The sequence below is a fragment of the Lentinus tigrinus genome, assembly GCF_003813185.1.
Source record: "Lentinus tigrinus ALCF2SS1-7 unplaced genomic scaffold L226scaffold_18, whole genome shotgun sequence".
Classification (NCBI taxonomy): Eukaryota; Fungi; Basidiomycota; class Agaricomycetes; order Polyporales; family Polyporaceae; genus Lentinus; species Lentinus tigrinus.
Window position 1 is genome coordinate 395,143 of NW_027137927.1, and position 16,162 is coordinate 411,304.

The 16,162-nt window shown below is 55.4% G+C and overlaps 7 protein-coding genes and 1 non-coding gene across 8 annotated transcripts; 4 read left to right on the top strand and 4 right to left on the bottom strand.

Annotated features, from left to right (window-relative positions):
* Window positions 1-18: 18 nt before the first annotated feature.
* L226DRAFT_t157 lies at window positions 19-99 on the bottom strand. Its single transcript has one exon. It is a non-coding gene; the product is annotated as a tRNA-Asp (tRNA).
* Window positions 100-3,922: 3,823 nt separating this feature from the next.
* L226DRAFT_536490 (ESCRT-II complex vps25 subunit) lies at window positions 3,923-5,164 on the top strand. The gene is made up of 6 exons (XM_067681128.1): window positions 3,923-4,060; window positions 4,112-4,189; window positions 4,249-4,291; window positions 4,352-4,512; window positions 4,575-4,720; window positions 4,776-5,164. The coding sequence occupies exons 2-6, from the start codon at window positions 4,159-4,161 to the stop codon at window positions 4,974-4,976; spliced, it is 582 nt and encodes a 193-aa protein (XP_067533943.1). The 5' UTR covers window positions 3,923-4,060; window positions 4,112-4,158; the 3' UTR covers window positions 4,977-5,164.
* A 17-nt stretch (window positions 5,165-5,181) lies between these two features.
* On the top strand, window positions 5,182-5,658 carry L226DRAFT_108964 (uncharacterized protein). Its single transcript, XM_067672109.1, has one exon. It carries the CDS (start codon window positions 5,237-5,239, stop codon window positions 5,534-5,536), a length of 300 nt encoding a protein of 99 aa, XP_067533944.1. The 5' UTR covers window positions 5,182-5,236; the 3' UTR covers window positions 5,537-5,658.
* Window positions 5,659-5,779: 121 nt separating this feature from the next.
* On the bottom strand, window positions 5,780-6,895 carry L226DRAFT_465555 (uncharacterized protein; the record flags this gene model as incomplete). The annotated part of the gene is made up of 4 exons (XM_067675927.1): window positions 5,780-6,224; window positions 6,284-6,611; window positions 6,676-6,777; window positions 6,838-6,895. The coding sequence occupies 4 exons, from the start codon at window positions 6,893-6,895 to the stop codon at window positions 5,780-5,782; spliced, it is 933 nt and encodes a 310-aa protein (XP_067533945.1).
* Window positions 6,896-7,983: 1,088 nt separating this feature from the next.
* L226DRAFT_536493 (uncharacterized protein) lies at window positions 7,984-9,299 on the bottom strand. The gene is made up of 4 exons (XM_067681129.1): window positions 8,890-9,299; window positions 8,452-8,833; window positions 8,261-8,395; window positions 7,984-8,206 (listed from the first exon to the last, which is right to left on the bottom strand). The coding sequence occupies exons 1-4, from the start codon at window positions 9,188-9,190 to the stop codon at window positions 8,137-8,139; spliced, it is 888 nt and encodes a 295-aa protein (XP_067533946.1). The 5' UTR covers window positions 9,191-9,299; the 3' UTR covers window positions 7,984-8,136.
* Window positions 9,300-9,324: 25 nt separating this feature from the next.
* On the top strand, window positions 9,325-10,629 carry L226DRAFT_489219 (uncharacterized protein). Its single transcript, XM_067677264.1, has 4 exons — window positions 9,325-9,718; window positions 9,791-10,217; window positions 10,271-10,402; window positions 10,477-10,629. Exons 1-4 carry the CDS (start codon window positions 9,430-9,432, stop codon window positions 10,544-10,546), a joined length of 918 nt encoding a protein of 305 aa, XP_067533947.1. The 5' UTR covers window positions 9,325-9,429; the 3' UTR covers window positions 10,547-10,629.
* A 141-nt stretch (window positions 10,630-10,770) lies between these two features.
* L226DRAFT_561398 (uncharacterized protein) lies at window positions 10,771-12,288 on the top strand. Its single transcript, XM_067683433.1, has 4 exons — window positions 10,771-11,091; window positions 11,148-11,514; window positions 11,580-11,717; window positions 11,788-12,288. Exons 1-4 carry the CDS (start codon window positions 10,785-10,787, stop codon window positions 11,933-11,935), a joined length of 960 nt encoding a protein of 319 aa, XP_067533948.1. The 5' UTR covers window positions 10,771-10,784; the 3' UTR covers window positions 11,936-12,288.
* A 788-nt stretch (window positions 12,289-13,076) lies between these two features.
* Window positions 13,077-15,740, bottom strand: L226DRAFT_465832 (GMC oxidoreductase; the record flags this gene model as incomplete). The annotated part of the gene is made up of 16 exons (XM_067675944.1): window positions 13,077-13,268; window positions 13,322-13,381; window positions 13,450-13,615; window positions 13,680-13,765; window positions 13,822-13,963; window positions 14,022-14,197; window positions 14,269-14,591; window positions 14,649-14,719; window positions 14,775-14,830; window positions 14,888-14,945; window positions 14,999-15,056; window positions 15,106-15,146; window positions 15,211-15,276; window positions 15,326-15,409; window positions 15,469-15,547; window positions 15,605-15,740. The coding sequence occupies 16 exons, from the start codon at window positions 15,738-15,740 to the stop codon at window positions 13,077-13,079; spliced, it is 1,794 nt and encodes a 597-aa protein (XP_067533949.1).
* Between the last annotated feature and the right edge of the window lie 422 nt (window positions 15,741-16,162).

Here is a 16,162-nt window from a genome sequence, read left to right on the forward strand (position 1 = left end):
TTACATGAGCTCCTTCACCTCTCTGTCGGGGAGTCGAACCCCGCTTTCGCGCGGCCAGTACATGACAGGCGCGTGTACTAACCGATATACTAACAGAGACTTCCTATCGCCGTTCATCATATAAACATAAAAAAAACTGAAGTCCGTGGCAACTTTCCCAGAGCTACCGGGGCATCCTACGTTGTTAGATAGCTGGTAAGCCAAGAAGAGCGACTCTGTCTGTCTAGTCATTTCCCACTAGGCTTCGCTGAGTGTGAAAAATTATACTACGCTGTCACCGACTAGTAAGAAACAGCTTCGGCCCTATATCCTGAAACTATTAGACCACAACAGTAAATGGTAGGCACTGGTGGCAAGAACTCAGAATAATTAGTCCGGTTGAATTCAACGAAGTAGAATTGTGCAATGCGACAGCTCCCAGAATGAGTCGCTGTATCCGGGGACCTCTAGTGATCGGTTCCAGATATCGGTCAAATCGCAGTAACAGAGTAGTACGTCACTGGCAACGAAACATGAGGTCTGGGTGTTGGGGGGTGAAGGTGAAGATGTTCCCGGAAGCGTTGATGTCCGGCTACTCTTCACGGAAGGTGGCGGATCAGTGGTGAGGCTCTGGACTTGTACCCGCAGAACCTGAGCGACGAGTTGCTGCGTATAGGGGCCGGCGAGATCGGGGCATTGAGTGGGAGATGAGAGGTCGCCGTCGAGCGCGAACAACGAAGCCAATGAGGAGTAAGGGGACCTTCGCGCCACCATAAGTAGGTGAGGCACATTGACGACACACTACTGCACCATGTTGTCGGAACACGAATAGAAAAGAGGGTCCTGAGATGTGGAGTTTCTCCGTAGACGAAGGCTAGAGACTCACCATGCTGAACGTCGGCAGTTTCGGAGACATGAACAAGATCCAGCCGGCTGAGTGAAGATGCAAGGTCGCCGTAGAGCTGAATAGTTAGAAACCAATGAAGAGCGACCTTCGCGAGGCGCATACGTAGGGATGCATGCCACCTTGTGCTGTGGCGCTGGCATGGGTTGCAGACGAACCCACGGGTCGGTCAGTATTCGGGGCGGCTGCACAGTGCGTCGAGGCGAAAGTCTCTCGGCAGAAGCAGAACTTGGAGAAGCGGTTGGTACCGGATGGCGAGGCGAAGAATGACCGACCTGCAGGTTCCAGGCAGCAACGAGGACTCTTACCTGGCGTAGAACCGGACCTCTTCCCCGTCTTTTCTCCACGGCCTTCGCACATGTTGTTGGACGTAAAGCACCCCAATTGTATCCTCACATCGAATTCGGTCGAGCTGCGAGGGGTCTTGGATAAGCAAGGTTTTACTGATACAAGGCAGCCGCCGCCGAGATGAGAGTCCAGTGAATGACGTAGCGGTCAGTCAGATCCACAAGTCTGTTTTTGCTCCCGGTGTAGATGGTTGGTGTTCAAGAGTGCTGAGGGGGAGCGTGGAACGTGGATGAACGTGAAGGATACCGCCAGGTTTGTTGCAGGTCGGAATAGAGAAATTACCACAAAAGGTTTCAGATCAGTGCGCCGTCGCTGCTCCGTCAGCCGTCAGCCGTCAGCGTGGTGCGCGTGAGTGCACAACAACCACTACATGAAGCAGGCTTGATGTTGCTTCGCCGAAGCAGCCATTGGGCATCCCGCCTAGCAATACTCAGTGGCGACAGCACTGAATGGACCGAGGAGACACTCGTACCATCCAGGCTAGTCCCGTGCTCCGACATGTCTTCGCGGCTCTAGAGCCCTTGGCGTGGGTCAGGGCGTTACGTCCACTTCTCCTGGGGTGCGCGCTCAAACACTGTTCAACAGACCCATAAGGATTTGTCCCGCGAGCCATACCAACAGAAGAAACGAGAGCCTCATTGAGATTGGTTGACCTTCCTGGCTCCAGAGGTATTGTATACTGGGTTTGTTCATATCGTAGTGTTTGAAGTATTGTATTTCCCGCTGACTAGCTATCCTGAGGCAGCTGTAAACAGCAGTGACTCATATAATCCCGACTATTTCACTCACATATATTGACCTCAGCTATGACAGGGTTGACGATAGAGCCAGCGGAACATGAGTCTATCGACCCGCTATCCATGTGTTGAGTCGAAGCCCCAGGTTACAACAGTTGACGAACTTGTTGCAGAATCGCTCTCCCAAACCACGCCCTTCGTAGCAGGTCGCTTGCGAGCCCCGGGCTAGGATCAAGAACCAGGACAAGTCCTTTCATCAGGTTGGGTTACGCCGTGGCAATATGAGCATGCATCATACTCCATCCCTGCTACTGATCGCCATCATTGGATAGGGGAGTCCGCCCTACGGGGCCATGCAGCGGGGTCTGGTGCACTTAGTTTGAACTCTTTCCAGATCACAGGGCTCAGGAACCTACATAGACCGGGATGTAACGCCTAGCGCAATTCGCAACATGGATTCCGCCACTACCTGCTAGATTGCATGGATCTACGGTCCGTAGTGCTCTCAAGCTTAGAACCTTGCCCATATCCTGACGCGTCACTTGCACCCAGTCAGCTGTAGACTCCTGAGGTGTCACACCAGCATCGGGAACTCACCGAGAATATCGATATTGGACGTGCTATGTGGCGAGTCTCTGCGGGTAAGAAAAAGAGCGTACACGACCATCATCATACGTGGAATAAGAGACATTTCGAGGCCAATCTGTTCCCACCTCCCCTTGCAGTTGCGTATTCCATGGCGGCCTTTGTCATTGGCTCGGCGACACTTGAAGCCGGAAGCCCCCAGTCACGGCGAGGCTGCGACTACCGAGGCGCGGGCGAGGTCGCGTTCTGCAGTCAACATGAACGACCAGAGTCTCGGAAGGGGGGCCGACCAACGTATGTCAAGTTCGGAGTTTGCAGGCAGTGACGAATTTCCGCGGGCGGCACTGGTCAGTGGCTCTCTGCGATTCCCGGACACTGACATCCTTTGTAGGCTGTCGACGCATTCCAGCAAACCCAAAAAAGACTCACCGATAGTGATGAAAGCTGATTTGAAAGTGACCGCGCCGGCGCCAGTCGCCCACTCTCTGTTGAACTCCGAGGCTTGGCGACATTCAAGTCCGCGACGGCAGAAATCACAAGCGGATCGGCCTCTTGTCTCCACGCGCTCACAACCCAGCTGCACACATCGCACCCCCGTTGCTCTCGCCGATCCATCTCCGCACAGCCATTCGGAAGTTAGCCCCTTGTCCACGATGGGGCCATCTGAATTCGAAGCGCGATACCACGAAGTTGAGAACTAGCACAGCCTGTGTGCGCGGATGAACGCTGGCCCTCAAACGGCGAATTGGTCCCTTCTAGATCCACGTATACCCCTGAACGTTCTCCTCACGCGGTAGGATGTCGACATTCAGTCCTCCGGCATCGCTTCAAGTCAGCGACACAGGCCTTAGACAGCGTCCGTGCAAGTGTCCCGTGATGATGCTAGTCTGCCAGTACGCGTCCCGTCTTCCCTCAAATGACATGAACATACCTTGTTCCTCCTCCTCCGCGCTACAGAATCCGTTCCTACGAGCATGCTTTGGCAAGACATCGCTCTTTGTGGCCGAGGACGATCTTACTCACTGTAGCGTGAGTTGACCACAGATACTCTGTTATACTAGGGTCTCTCTCTCTCGGCTCTCTTCCTGGATCTCTTCTTCGTTCTTTTTATATACTGCTTTGTACTTTTCGCGCCGATCCTCTGTCATTCCGGGCTCCCAAGCGTTGAGCAGTCATGTAGGGCGCAGTTCCAATAGCAAAGCAATTGTATGTAAAGCGTTTCCTGCCAGTGTCCGTATCGGTCTAGCGGTATCAAATGTACAGTCTACAGCTGACGAATGTGAGACTTTCCTGCTGTCTCTATGCTCAACCATGCGTCAAGGTCATCTGTGACCATAGTGTACGCATAAGCGCATAGGAATCACGCCCACAGTTCGGGCGTATGACAGGCGTCTATTTTGCCCGCTGATCAGATTCCTCTCTGCGTCCAACTAACCATCTGACGTAGAACCCAGGGAAGGGGTAGCGCCACCGCAAGTGCCTGATCCTAGCTTCAGAAGACATCATCGTGAGTACACAAGCTCAAACCCGCATCCAGTGTCTGAAATCTCTCTGTAAGATCCCGCCAAGTTGTCACTCAGCGACATATCTCGGACACAATAAGGCATGGCTCTCTCCACCCATACCACACCATCTGGTAGGCATAACTTCGTCTGAATAGTATCAATGAAAACCCGCCGATTATGTGCTCTTCAGGCTTTGTACTACCATCGATACATGCAGCCAAGCCCTTCTTCACGTGGGGTCCCCATCTCTCGAATCCGCTGCAGGATTTCGGGTCCTGATCGCCAATCCACAGACAACAGCCGAATTCAGCGACGCAGAAGACGGTCTCAGACAACTGGACACGACTCATTCTGTCGTATGCTCGTCACAGGAAGCTATTCACCTTGCGCGTCGAGGATGCAACAGACGACAAGAGCGAGTGGGACGAAGTGCTGCGCAACCCCAGGATCCAACGTCTGTTTTATCCCCACCTTCGCGCTTTCCGCCGAACCTTACTGAGCCATTTTCTCATACAGGCCGCCTCCGCCCGTCTCACCTCGCCGCGATCCTGTCATCGATGGTCGCCGCGAACCAGGCGATGTACGAGCCACCGAACCAGACCTCCTCGGTGCTCCTATTCTGGCGATCCCCGGAAGAATGGGCACAGGTTCTGTACGACTGGGTTCGTCCGTACCTTCCCGCTCGCGGCCATGACACTGATACTGATGCTCTCGTAGGCGAACTCGACTGGGCACCTGAACACGATCATGACCTTCTACGAGATCGTCGAGCCGCCCGTCCCCTCGCCGCTCGAAGGCCTCCCGCTCCCCATCCTCCGGAAGGCGATCTCGGTGCTCACGAAGTCAGCCCGTGCGCAGGTAATCGCCGTCGCCGACGGAGAGGGAGTGCGGTTTCTCCCAGGAGCCCCAGGCAGATGAGGCTGCACCGGACTCTCCTGGAGGGGCCGAGAAGAACTTGGCACGGGCGTGTCTGTGGCTATTTGCGGGACCGACGAAGACCTTCTGTTATTCTTGTGTACGATATGCTTCAAGATGTCTAGCTAGTGTATAGACGGGGATTTCCGGATCGACTAGGTGGGGAGGCGACGTCTCACGCTGTTGTGCGGTGGTATCTGGTCACGATCCACCTCGCCCAACCCAGATCACGCATCCGGCCTCGTCGGCAGTCAAATATTGGCATGTTATTGCCTTTCGGCCCCAGGTCTAGACGGCGGGGATGCTCATGGCTAAGGTACATCCTCTTCTCCGTACGTGTATTTGGTATGTGTCCGTACGGACGCGATGCGAGTATCATGACTAATGTCTTTCATGGACACGGAACATGGAAGCAAGTGAGACAGCAGATGAGATGCGATGCGATGCGATGCGATGCGATGCGATGCGACACGATGATACACAATATGAAAGTACAGAAGATATTCAAACAGTTCACATCACAAGGCCGGGAGAAGGCAGAGCGGGGAGTGATACTAGGCTAATGTAGAAGTACAGCGGAAGGGAAATCGGGATGAGACCGGGAGGGTGAGCACCAGCGGTCCTCGGACAGGCTGGGTCTAGGTTACAGATAGATACATGCAGGAGGGGAGGAGACGTGCGGATGTGGATTCCGTCCATGCGAAGGCAAATAGGTAGCGCCTGGCCCGAGGCCGCGTGGGATCCTCGGGTGTGGTGGCTGCGAGTCATAGCAGCGTGACAGAGACAGAGAAGAGGAGAGGGGAAAATCAGATGGTGAGCGTGCCCTCGAGGTAGCTCGCGATCGTCTGCCCGGGAGAGAGCGGAGTAGGTGCGAGAATCTTAGGAGAGCTCGAATGCGACCGCTTGATGGGCCGCTCCGGCTCTGGCTCGTCGTCGTCGAGCTCTTCCGAGCTCCGCTTCCGCTTCCTCTCCATGCAGTCCGGGCACTCGGAGCAGTAGCTCTCGTCGCTCATCGCGGGGGAGGGCGAACGGTAGAGCGCCGGGGAGAGCGGGCGGTGCTCGGACTCGGACCCAGACGACGTCGACCGGGAGAGGCTCGGCGGGATGTTGGCTTCGAGGGGCTCAAGGCCGAGCTCGAGCTCATCGATGTGGGGAAGGTGGGGAAGCGGGGATGAGTGGGCACGCAACTCAGCGTCACGGGGAGATGGCGGGCACGATGATGGAGTCTCTGGGGGAGTTTCTGGCACCATCCTGTAGATCACGATCGTAGTGAGCAAGCCGCAATGCGACATCAGGAGTAGGTTACTCACGTCTTCTCTTCCACCTCCTTTTTCAGCTGGTTGTACTTTTCCTCGAACTCGTCCCGCTCTTTCTTCATCCTCAGGCCGTAGTCGCGGGCTAACCGCGCCAGGCCGACGAGTCCGAGCGTCGCTGCCGCATGGACGGCGGCGCGTTTGCGCCACACGAAGCAGCAGGTCTTCAGCGAGGCATTTTCCGCACGGAGGTGCTCGCATTCCGAGTTGCTGGACGTCGTAGCCTTTCCAGGAGAGGGTATTGTGTACTCCAAGAAGAGCTTCCGAACTGAAGGCGTTATGAACGATCGGAGGTGGTGGGGTACAAGGTTAGGATCGACATTAGCTGTAGGAATGGCGAAGCCGATGAGCTGGATGCCGTCTGCTGGGAGGGAGACGATGAGACTGACAAATGGTATATGCTTGCTTGCAAGTCGGGCAGAAGTGGTTAGTGGTATATGGCGTTATGGAACGTATGAGGCGAATGAGGCAGTCATAGCAGAAGACATGCCCTAACAGCGATCAGCTTCTTGCACACGTTCACATATGCGAGCGGTGAAGATGATGCTTACCACAAGGCAGAGCAGCGGGGTCCTTAAGCGCGTTCAAACAGACGATGCAGGTCGGCATGAGCGGCTGGTATAGTGCTAGGGCGGGGAGGGGGGGGCTACAAGATCGGCGTATTCGGTACGAGTCGGTACAGGCGGTGGCACGAAGAGAGTTCACCTCTCCCAGGGCATCTTTTATACAACATGGCGCGACGCGGCGGTGGGCAGGCGTTCTTAGCCTTCCGTAACCTGGCGGGAGTCGTATCAGGAGAGCAATCCAGACTGAGCGACGCGAGGACAGGCGAAGCGAGGAACCTACCAGACACTGCCCCTTTCGGTTTGTGAATGACGCGCGCAGGTTGCGAGGTCCCGGCACGTACGCCTCCCTGGCGGGCCTGGGCTGCACTGGTGGGACCACCCCATGGAGTTAACGCAGTCTAGGCGGTCGGCTTGGTTAAGGAACGCATATTCCGACTCTCATCCGTCGCAAGAACTGCACGTCGGTCAGTCCATCCGCTCGAGCTGTGCGGCCGCTCACCTCTCCGGAACATCATACGGCCACGGTGAGGAGCCTGAGCAAGCTGGAGCCATGCGGTTCCAGCTTGTTGCAAGTAGCCACAACAGAGGGTGCCAAGACGCCGGTGGTGGCGGGGCCTGGACCCAACCTCGACCATACCTCGCACTCTGCACAGCATTCGGCTCGGCCCGAACGCCCACACTAGACTCGTCCAAACGAGCAAACTAGACCTCGGCTCGGATGAGTGACCCGCACAGAGACTCTAACCACAGCGAAACTGGCAGGCAAGTCAAGCATGCTTTCTCTGTGAGCACGTAGCGAAGCCTACGTGCAGAATGCGGCTCGACTGCACAGGCCCAGAGGAATGAAACCAGCTCTGAATGTCAACGCCGGGCCAAAGTCGGTGTTTCCTGCACGTTCTGGCCACTTGACTCAGACGAGACTACGGACGTTTTTCAGCACAACCCCGCCCTGGGTAAACATTTCAAGACACCCACCCTCACGCTCCATATCTCGCGCTGAGCCGCGGACCTTGGAGGATGTGCTTCCGATCGTAGTCGATCGCCTTGCTGCTAGGCAGGACTCGGCAGCATGCCAACTCACGTAGCCCGCCGTGCTACGGACCGACATATGTTCGTCCGCCCGGCGTGTGGCGTTCTCAGTACTGAAATGAGCATACTTCGTGCACAGGCCACAAACACAAGTACCGCGACCCGTGTACGTGTTCCTTCAGGTAGCAAGACTTTATGATGACATTGTATGAAGGCGCGCACGAGGATCGGGATCCAGAGACTGACAGGTTAAGCCTACTGCTGGTCAAACGATAATGCCGGACCGTACTCAGTATTCTCTGCGTGTTCCAGGCGAATAATCGGACTTGGAATGTTCTCTTAGCATGCCACCGATTGTGATGTACAGTTCATCGCTCACCACATCGTGAAGATCCCGCGCAGGGTGCGGAGCTTAAAGAAGACACTTCCGAGCGACATGGGCTGACCTTGCAAGCAGCTCTCGTGCAAATTGGCGTAGTCCGCCACATCGTCCACAAAGAGACCCTTGTCCAGGCTGACGAGTACCTTCATGAGCTCCCATGCAACCAAGGACGACATAACCTGACATACCTTTGGTGAATGATGCTGAGGACGTCATACACAGTGATCGGGCGCCAAGTCTCCATTTTGTATTGCGACCTGCCGAACCCAGCCAAGTCGACCAAGAATATCGACGACGTTGGTACAAATGTGGCAAAGCTTCGCGCAAGGAGCGGGTGTTCTTCGAGATATGTGCGATTATCTTCGACGTCCCGGGAGCTCTCGTCTTTGCGCAGGTACGCGTCCAATTCCAAATCATATCGATTGAACAGGTTTACTTCGGACTCCGGACGAAAGCGTATTTTCCCAAACGCTCGATGTGGAATGAGACTTTCGCCTCCGTACTCCTCAGTGATGTGAACAGGCTGAAACGGTTCGTCAATGTCTCCCTCGACCTCCTGCATGCATTCTCCTGCAATCGTTTGTCTTCTAATGCATGACATTACAAGAAAGATATGGGTCACGTACTGTTATACTCGAGCAAGGCCTCACCGCATTGCGGGTGCTTACAGAATCCGTCCTTCTGTATACAATCAACCGCAATGAGCCGCCAGTCAACCACGGCTGCGAGGTCTTCCTCTGGGAGGCGCCATATCCCACAGTCCCAGCATGCGCGTGTCCAGAATCTGTCCGCGTGAGGATCCGAGTCGTAGAGAGCAGCGAAAACAGGGCTTGAGAGGTATAGGCAGACATGCGTCCGCAGGTCCGAGACGGGTATGTGGTTCTTGGTGATGAGCAGCACCTCCGGAGGTAGAGTCTTGGACCACATGTGGAGACCTTGGCAATAATTGGTGTATGTTGACCGCGAAGAGCTGAGGACGCAGCCTTGACGATGACCCTGGCAGAGGCGTGATGAGAGCGAGAGGCAGCCCTTGGGCGCTACAAGCACGCGGCGGCGCAGGCCCGCCGTCGTGCCTCTTGACAATGAGCTTGACTTCTGTAACATCCTCCGCCACCCACCAAAAGCCTCTCTAGCGACTCCGTAACCTGATCCGCCGTACGCTTTAAATGGCTCTCCCTCTGCCTCCAGAACTTTTCTTAGAAATCCGAGACCGCTTCGAGGAGTGGGATTTGCGGACGCATGTGTGCTACTACCTCACCCATCCCTCCATCGCTGCCATATACGACACTGCGGAGGACCCGGACGCGTTTTGGGCACTGTTGTGCTGGCATTGTGGGATAGGCAGCCTGCCAACGGAGCGCCAGGTGCGATGGAAGGACATCGCAACTCGCAGCGTCCTCAGCGACGGATTTTGCAAGCACCCGCAATGCGGTGAGGCGTTGCTCGAATATAACAGTGAGTGGCGCAGTTTTGGTCATGATGCTTTTAAACCAAGGACGTCCAATCACACTCGCGTACTACTCGTAGGAAAACGCATGCTGGAAGTAACGGAGGAGGTCCAGCCTTGCCAACCCCTCGTGATCCGGGACTACGAGCACGAAGCCGTGCCCGAGTCCCACTCCATCTTCTCGCACATCCGGTTCAGGCGTTACGGCGACCTTTTCCATGCACAAAACGTCCTCAAAGATGCTCACCTCACCTACCCGTCGGGCAGCGACGCGCCGAAGTCCAGAACTGTCACAGACATATGGGGCACGTACAACGTCGAGCCCCCAGACGACTACCCGGGCATGTACCTCGCAGAACATCCCATGGTGCAACGGTCTTTTGCGACGTTTGCTCCGGTGACGTCCATGCTGATGCTCAATTTGTGCGGACACACGGTGCGGGGGCGACTCTTGATGGGCGGACGAGCACTCACCGTGGTGGATATCCTCAACGCGATGCATCCAGAGTTAGTATGCAGGCTACGCCTACCCTTCGGGTGCTCACTCATTCTTGTCACAGATTGGATCACGTACTCAACATGGACGAGGTGCGTGAATACGTGGATCTCCACGCGCAGTGCTTCCCCAAAGACTGGGATTATAGGGCTGCGTTCCGCACTCTGCGCACGATAAGATCGTGTTTGAACGTGTGGTGAGTGGCCGTTTGTTGATGTCCATTGTCCAATTTGCATCCGCTGATCCCTTGATTGAACTTGGGTTGTACAGTCCATTAGAGCGATTGGAGCACCAGGAGAATACCGAGTTCGGACCTGCCTTCTCCTTCGTCCAGGCTTGAGTGTCACATCACAGTGATTCGGTACAATACATTCACTGCGACCCGTCCCAAAAATGAAAGCCAAACAACTTTATTGTCTGCTCTTTCGCGATCACGTGCCATCGCGGGTGTTGGGACGCGTTCTTTCAGATTCACAAGGTACGTTTGTCAACCGTTTCCCTCTCCCTCGTCTTGGGAGGCTTCAAAATCATGGCCCCCTCCTTCGCTACCTCACTACATGCCCCCCACCGATACCGCCATGTTCACGAAACCGACACGCCGCTTGCCCACCGAGATTCTCCTCCTAATCCGAAATTGGATTGATCCCTCGGACTTGCGCACACACGTCTGCTACTACCTGAGTAGCAGGATGGTCGCGGGGCTTTACAACTCCGAAGAGGACGCCGACGAGTTCTGGGAACTCGCGTGCTGGTATTGTGGCCTTGGGCTGACGCCATCCGACGAGGATGCCGGGAGGTCGTGGAAGGACATCGCAATCGAGTGCATCAAGGCCGATGGGTTCTGCACCCTGTCCGGTTGCGGGGAGAGTCTTCTTTGCCATAATCGTGAGTGGCGTGCGCGTGCACCACGGTTGAGGTCATACTGATATACTCCCCGACAGGTCAGGAAATGGAGCAAGCCATCTATCACCACGACCTCGCCCCCTTGGATGTCTACCTAGATGCGGATCACGGAGTCGTCTTCCAAATTCACTCTGCGCTCGAGAAGTTACGGTTCATCGGCGGACGTGGCGCGCCTCTCTTGCAGGACGCGACGTTCTCGGACACCGCCTGCGGCCGGCTTCCATTCTTCGAGGGCAACCGCTGGGCACTGGGTGCCCATCCGCTACTGTACCGCAGCTTCGCAACCTTCGCGCCGTCTACAAAGATGATGTTGCGCCCGGTTGCGGGCCGCCTGCTCGAGGGGCACCGACTGTCAAGGACAAACGCGCTTACAATATACGATGTCGTCAACACCATACACGCAGAGTATGTGCTTCTTACTACATGCTGCCGCATGTCGTTCTCTAATCACAACTGTATCTATATATAAGCTTGGACCGTCCCCTAACAGTGCAGAACCTAGTCGAGTATGTCAGAACACACCAGTCGTGCTTGCCTAAGGACTTGGCTCAATCGTACCTGGGTCCGCTCCAACGCTTGCAAAGCCTGCGCGATCTACTCCGCATCTGGTACGCACAGTCGTTATCCAGGTTTCACTCTGGGTACATATGCTGAGATGAGAAGCTCTACGTTATGCAGTCCCACTAAGGAGTACGCGCACGTTGCGGACGACGACGAGCATGGGCCGATCTTCGTGACGTTCTTGGCGTGCACGGCCGAGAACGAGCCCCATGATGACACCACGATGCAGTGCTGCGAACCAGAGACGGTGTCAAGTCAGCTGTAGTGTCTGGACCTCCTGGAGTACAATGCAGTAGCCGACGTCCCCCGATACCAGAACGATCTATACGGGTCACTCCGACGGCCATGAAGTAGACACAACCGACGCGCTTATCCCTGGCACGTTCGGCTAGCTCGGACATCGCCAAGGTCAGACGGGGCGCACAGGCCTGCGCGACAGAACGGGCCAGGTATGAGCATCCTTGGGTTTTGTGGCTACATACTCGGGTATTTGGCGGGAGCTTGCTGCGCCCGGGTATTCGAGGACTAGGTACGATCGATTCTAGTGGTGTGTCGTTGGTGCTGTGAACACGGTATGTCTTGTATTTGCGACGAGTCCATTCAGAGCGATACCCAGTGTATGAGTCCACTTTTGGCGTGTATGTGGAGTTTTTAGAACTTTGCAAGTTGTACAGTCAAGCTTCGGATAGGATCTAGTAAAGGTAATCTAGTAGCCGTGTTCCGGGGCCATTCCCTGTGGTGACAGCTACGCGACATTGCGGGTCGGTTTGAACCGAGCAAGGGGCCAGACCCTGGACTGGAGCTCGGACAGGTACGGAAAGTTGCAGAGCATTCATAGCCTTCACCACTGGTGACATCCCGTCTGTACACCGAGTAGGAACTCAAATCGTGAGTCATGCGTGTTGTCGAGCATAACTGTCAGTGTACCTTCTGGATGTACCTTCTGGACAACGGTAAGAAGAGCAGATGACCTATGCATATATGTAAATCGTATTGAATCACTCAGGACTGCACGCACAGTGTGAGAACGCTAACGATCTCTCACGACGTTTCATGAGCTCTTGGAGACGAACCCTTTGTATATACATCAGAAGTCCGAGATAGACCACGGAGTCTTGAGTAACCCTCGAATTCAAGAAGGCGACTGCACCATATGCATCATGCGCCCATGCGGTTCGAGCTCGACGGTCTATCAGGTCTTTGCACGGGGACATCAGGCTTGCGCACACACCCAAATAGTATCGAAGTTCGCGCTGCCAATAGCTCAGGCGTCTAGAAGCCTTCCGAACCACAGATAATCACGGAGCCAGAACGTTCAAGCCACATTCGACCCCCACTCAAGCTGCGAACTCAACTAGAATCAGCAACGACGACACCCAAGTGAGTACAGACAGAAGGTATGAAGACTATGCAACGACACCCTTGATCAAGTCCGCCGCCCGTTCGGCGACGGCGATGACAGGAACACAGGGGTGGCCAGAGACCTGGTCGGGGAAGACGGACGCGTCCACCACGCGGAGCCCCTGGATCCCATGGACACACAGCCGAGGGTCTACAACGCTCGTCTCTGGGTCGGAACCCATCCTCGCGGATGATGTCTGTGGGCGTCCGTGAGAAGGGCGACAAGAGGAGCCGTTTAGGAGATACTCACGGGGTGCGTCGCAGACTGCCCGTATTTGCGGATGAATGCCTCGATGTCCTCGTCCGAAACCTGTGTACATGGGAGAAAATTACGCAATGAACAAGCTGTGAGATGCAACTGCAAGATTAGCGAGGTACCTTGTCCGGGTCCGCGTCTCCAATCCAGTAATAGTCCTCGTTCTCGGGTTTGGACTCGTAATTACGCAAGTCGAGCGCGTCCGACAGAGGCGGCGTCCGCACAAGATGGAGGAGAAACCGAACAGCCTTGATGAGAACGTTCAGGTCGCTCTTGTCCGCAAGATAGCTGATGATTGTTCAGGACCGCAATGTCAGTAACTTCGACGAGCGCAGATGCCAGACACACTCACTTAGCGTTGATGAGAGGGGCATCGTACACACTGTTCGTGCGCAGCTCGACGGTCCCAGTACTAGAAGGTTTCAGGTTGATGACGCCCTGCAGCGCATGAGCGACGTGAGCAGAGCCCTGTGTGGGACATGAGAGCATCATACCACAGATACGCCATAGTTCCCTCGGGATGGGAATCCATGCCCATAGTCGATAATGCCCATGGGGAAGATCAGGTATTCGAGATCGGGTGCTTTGGGACCAGAGAATGTGTCCTTGACAGGGAGGTCGGGACCATAGGGGAGGCTGAGCGGAGAGATCGTAACTTAGCTGAGCGCAGACTCGCGGTGGACGGAGACCTCACCTCTTGTCGTCTGAACGAATAAATATGCCTGCTTGGCCACAGAGCGCGCTCATCGGACCTGTCCCAAACATGAGCCATCGTAGCAAGGCCCAGGCAGCGTGTGCCTGGCTTTGCGTGACGTTGTCCCAGGTCCATCCTTCCCGTGCGCGGAAGACGATGGTGCCAGGGCAGAAGTGCTGCAACAAGATGGGCGGAGGTTAGTTCGTCACTGAGTGACAGCCCAAAGTATGCGATAGAGGTCACTAACGTCAAGCAGACCACGGCCTACTGCAGGCATGTTACGCACGACAGGGATCTTCAGCTTCTCAAGTTGTTCTGAGGGTCCAGTGCCAGAGAGGAGTAACACCTGTGGTGAGCCGAACACTCCGCCGCACACGATAACTTCGCGACTCGCGCCGACAGCGAATTTTGGTCCATCCCGCGAGGTTGAAATCTGCACCCCAGCTGCTCGTAGACTGCCACCCGCACCCAACGTGAACAAGACGCGCTCAGTGTGGACGGATACGCCGATAGTGAGATTTGGTCGCTGGCGCACTTCGGGCCGGAGGTAGGTGGTCGCGGGAGAGCTCCCTGAATTAGGAGGCTGTGAACTAAGTTCCGGTCATACATCGAAAGTTAAGAACTCACTGTCGTGCTTCTCATCAACAGCGCCATAGAACGCCCCTGCACCGGCTGCCCCTGCGGATGTGTTGAAGTCCCTTGGCAGCGACAAGGTTAGTACTCCGATCACCAACAGGAGGAAGTCGCTCTCACTGCTTCCGAGGAATTCCCATCCCTTCGGCGGCCTCAAGGAACGCCTTCGTTACGGGCTGAAGTCGAAGGCAGTCAGACGGGCTACGATCTGGACAGATAGGTCGTATCCTTACAGCCAGGTCCAGGTCAGTTGCGACCTTGGGACCATCCTTTCTCATCTTCTGGAAGTACCTGTCAATCATGTTTGTGAGCGCACAGGGATCCCCTAATAAAAGTCAACGCACTTTGCCATCGTGTTGCTATCCCATCCTGTGGCGCCTCGCGTTTCCCAGGCATCGAAGTCTACAGGAGAGTTCAGCGCTAGCCTCTACGGATCAAAACATCGGCGCACCTTCTGGGTCGCATTGTTGATAGATCATGGCATTTATCGAGCTGAGGAGATGGAGACCTCAGTTAAGGGTTGATCCTCCCGCTGACCATGTTCATGTTGGCTCACCTAGTGCCACCTAAAAGTTTACCTCGCGGGTACTCTACAGTACGTTCGTGTAGGGATTGCTGAGGCCTACACCGAATTCACTGGTGTCCCCAGCTCATAGTGAATCAAAACTTACGTGGTTCGATAACACCAGTCATGTGCCGATCCAAGCATACGCTCGAAAGCGAGTGGGATACGACTGAAGAATTTGCCATCGTTGCTGCGGGCAGAGTCAATGCCGCGCCGACGGTGCGTTACGATTGTTCGTCGTCAACATACCTCTCTCCAGCCTCCAGCAGCAGCACTGTGGTACCGCGATCCTCCGACAACCTCGACGCAAGGACACACCCTGCCGTTCCTGAAACGAACAGTCACTCAATACGCTGCCAGCCGACGGGACGCATGCAACACATACCACCACCGACTATAACATAGTCGTAAGACCGCCATTTCGACGTCACCTCATCGGGTACTATATTAGAAGACTCCGGAACGAATGGGGTTGCATAAGCAGACGGATCGCTAGGCAACTTGGATGCTGCATGACCCATAGTGAACGGAGCAGTGCTAGTGACGGGTCTGACGGCGAGGGAACGGGGGGTAGCGTGCGTGCCAATTAAGCCCGGATATAAGTCGTGGACGGGGAAGCCGTGTTCCCCCTGGGGAACGGTAAGGTTTGATCGTTGGGAAGTCTACTACGACCTCTGGGCGGGGGCGGAAGTAGCCTCCTTGAGGCTGCTTCCCCATCGCGAAGGTTTCACCCAGGTGAAGAGGTTGTGAGAGGAGGGCAGTACCTGCCCCTGTCATGGGAAGTCATGAGGCAGTTGCGTTCAGTCAACGATGGGAAAGACTCCGTGGGCGGGGAGAAGGGGATGATATGGGCCCAGGCATCCCTGCTTCTGCGTTTAGAGCTACTTCGCGAAGAGGGCAGCGCGGACATCAACATCAGTTCTATTCGCGCATGCCTTCTCAT

Excerpts from the sequence above, each read along its gene's own strand:
- L226DRAFT_561398 (XM_067683433.1), top strand. The coding sequence starts at position 10,785 with ATGTTCACGAAACCGACACGCCGCTTGCCCACCGAGATTCTCCTCCTA. Across the intron at positions 11,092-11,147 it reads GAGTCTTCTTTGCCATAATC|GTCAGGAAATGGAGCAAGCC; the intron begins GTGAGTGGCGTG and ends ACTCCCCGACAG. Across the intron at positions 11,718-11,787 it reads CGCGATCTACTCCGCATCTG|TCCCACTAAGGAGTACGCGC; the intron begins GTACGCACAGTC and ends TACGTTATGCAG.
- L226DRAFT_536493 (XM_067681129.1), bottom strand. The coding sequence starts at position 9,190 with ATGTGGTCCAAGACTCTACCTCCGGAGGTGCTGCTCATCACCAAGAAC. Across the intron at positions 8,834-8,889 it reads GGCCTTGCTCGAGTATAACA|GAGAATGCATGCAGGAGGTC; the intron begins GTACGTGACCCA and ends AAACGATTGCAG. Across the intron at positions 8,207-8,260 it reads CGCGGGATCTTCACGATGTG|TCCGATTATTCGCCTGGAAC; the intron begins GTGAGCGATGAA and ends GAACATTCCAAG.
- L226DRAFT_489219 (XM_067677264.1), top strand. The coding sequence starts at position 9,430 with ATGGCTCTCCCTCTGCCTCCAGAACTTTTCTTAGAAATCCGAGACCGC. Across the intron at positions 9,719-9,790 it reads GGCGTTGCTCGAATATAACA|GAAAACGCATGCTGGAAGTA; the intron begins GTGAGTGGCGCA and ends TACTACTCGTAG. Across the intron at positions 10,403-10,476 it reads AGATCGTGTTTGAACGTGTG|TCCATTAGAGCGATTGGAGC; the intron begins GTGAGTGGCCGT and ends TGGGTTGTACAG.
- L226DRAFT_108964 (XM_067672109.1), top strand. The coding sequence starts at position 5,237 with ATGTTATTGCCTTTCGGCCCCAGGTCTAGACGGCGGGGATGCTCATGG.
- L226DRAFT_536490 (XM_067681128.1), top strand. The coding sequence starts at position 4,159 with ATGGCTCTCTCCACCCATACCACACCATCTG. Across the intron at positions 4,190-4,248 it reads CACCCATACCACACCATCTG|GCTTTGTACTACCATCGATA; the intron begins GTAGGCATAACT and ends TGTGCTCTTCAG. Across the intron at positions 4,721-4,775 it reads CACAGGTTCTGTACGACTGG|GCGAACTCGACTGGGCACCT; the intron begins GTTCGTCCGTAC and ends ATGCTCTCGTAG.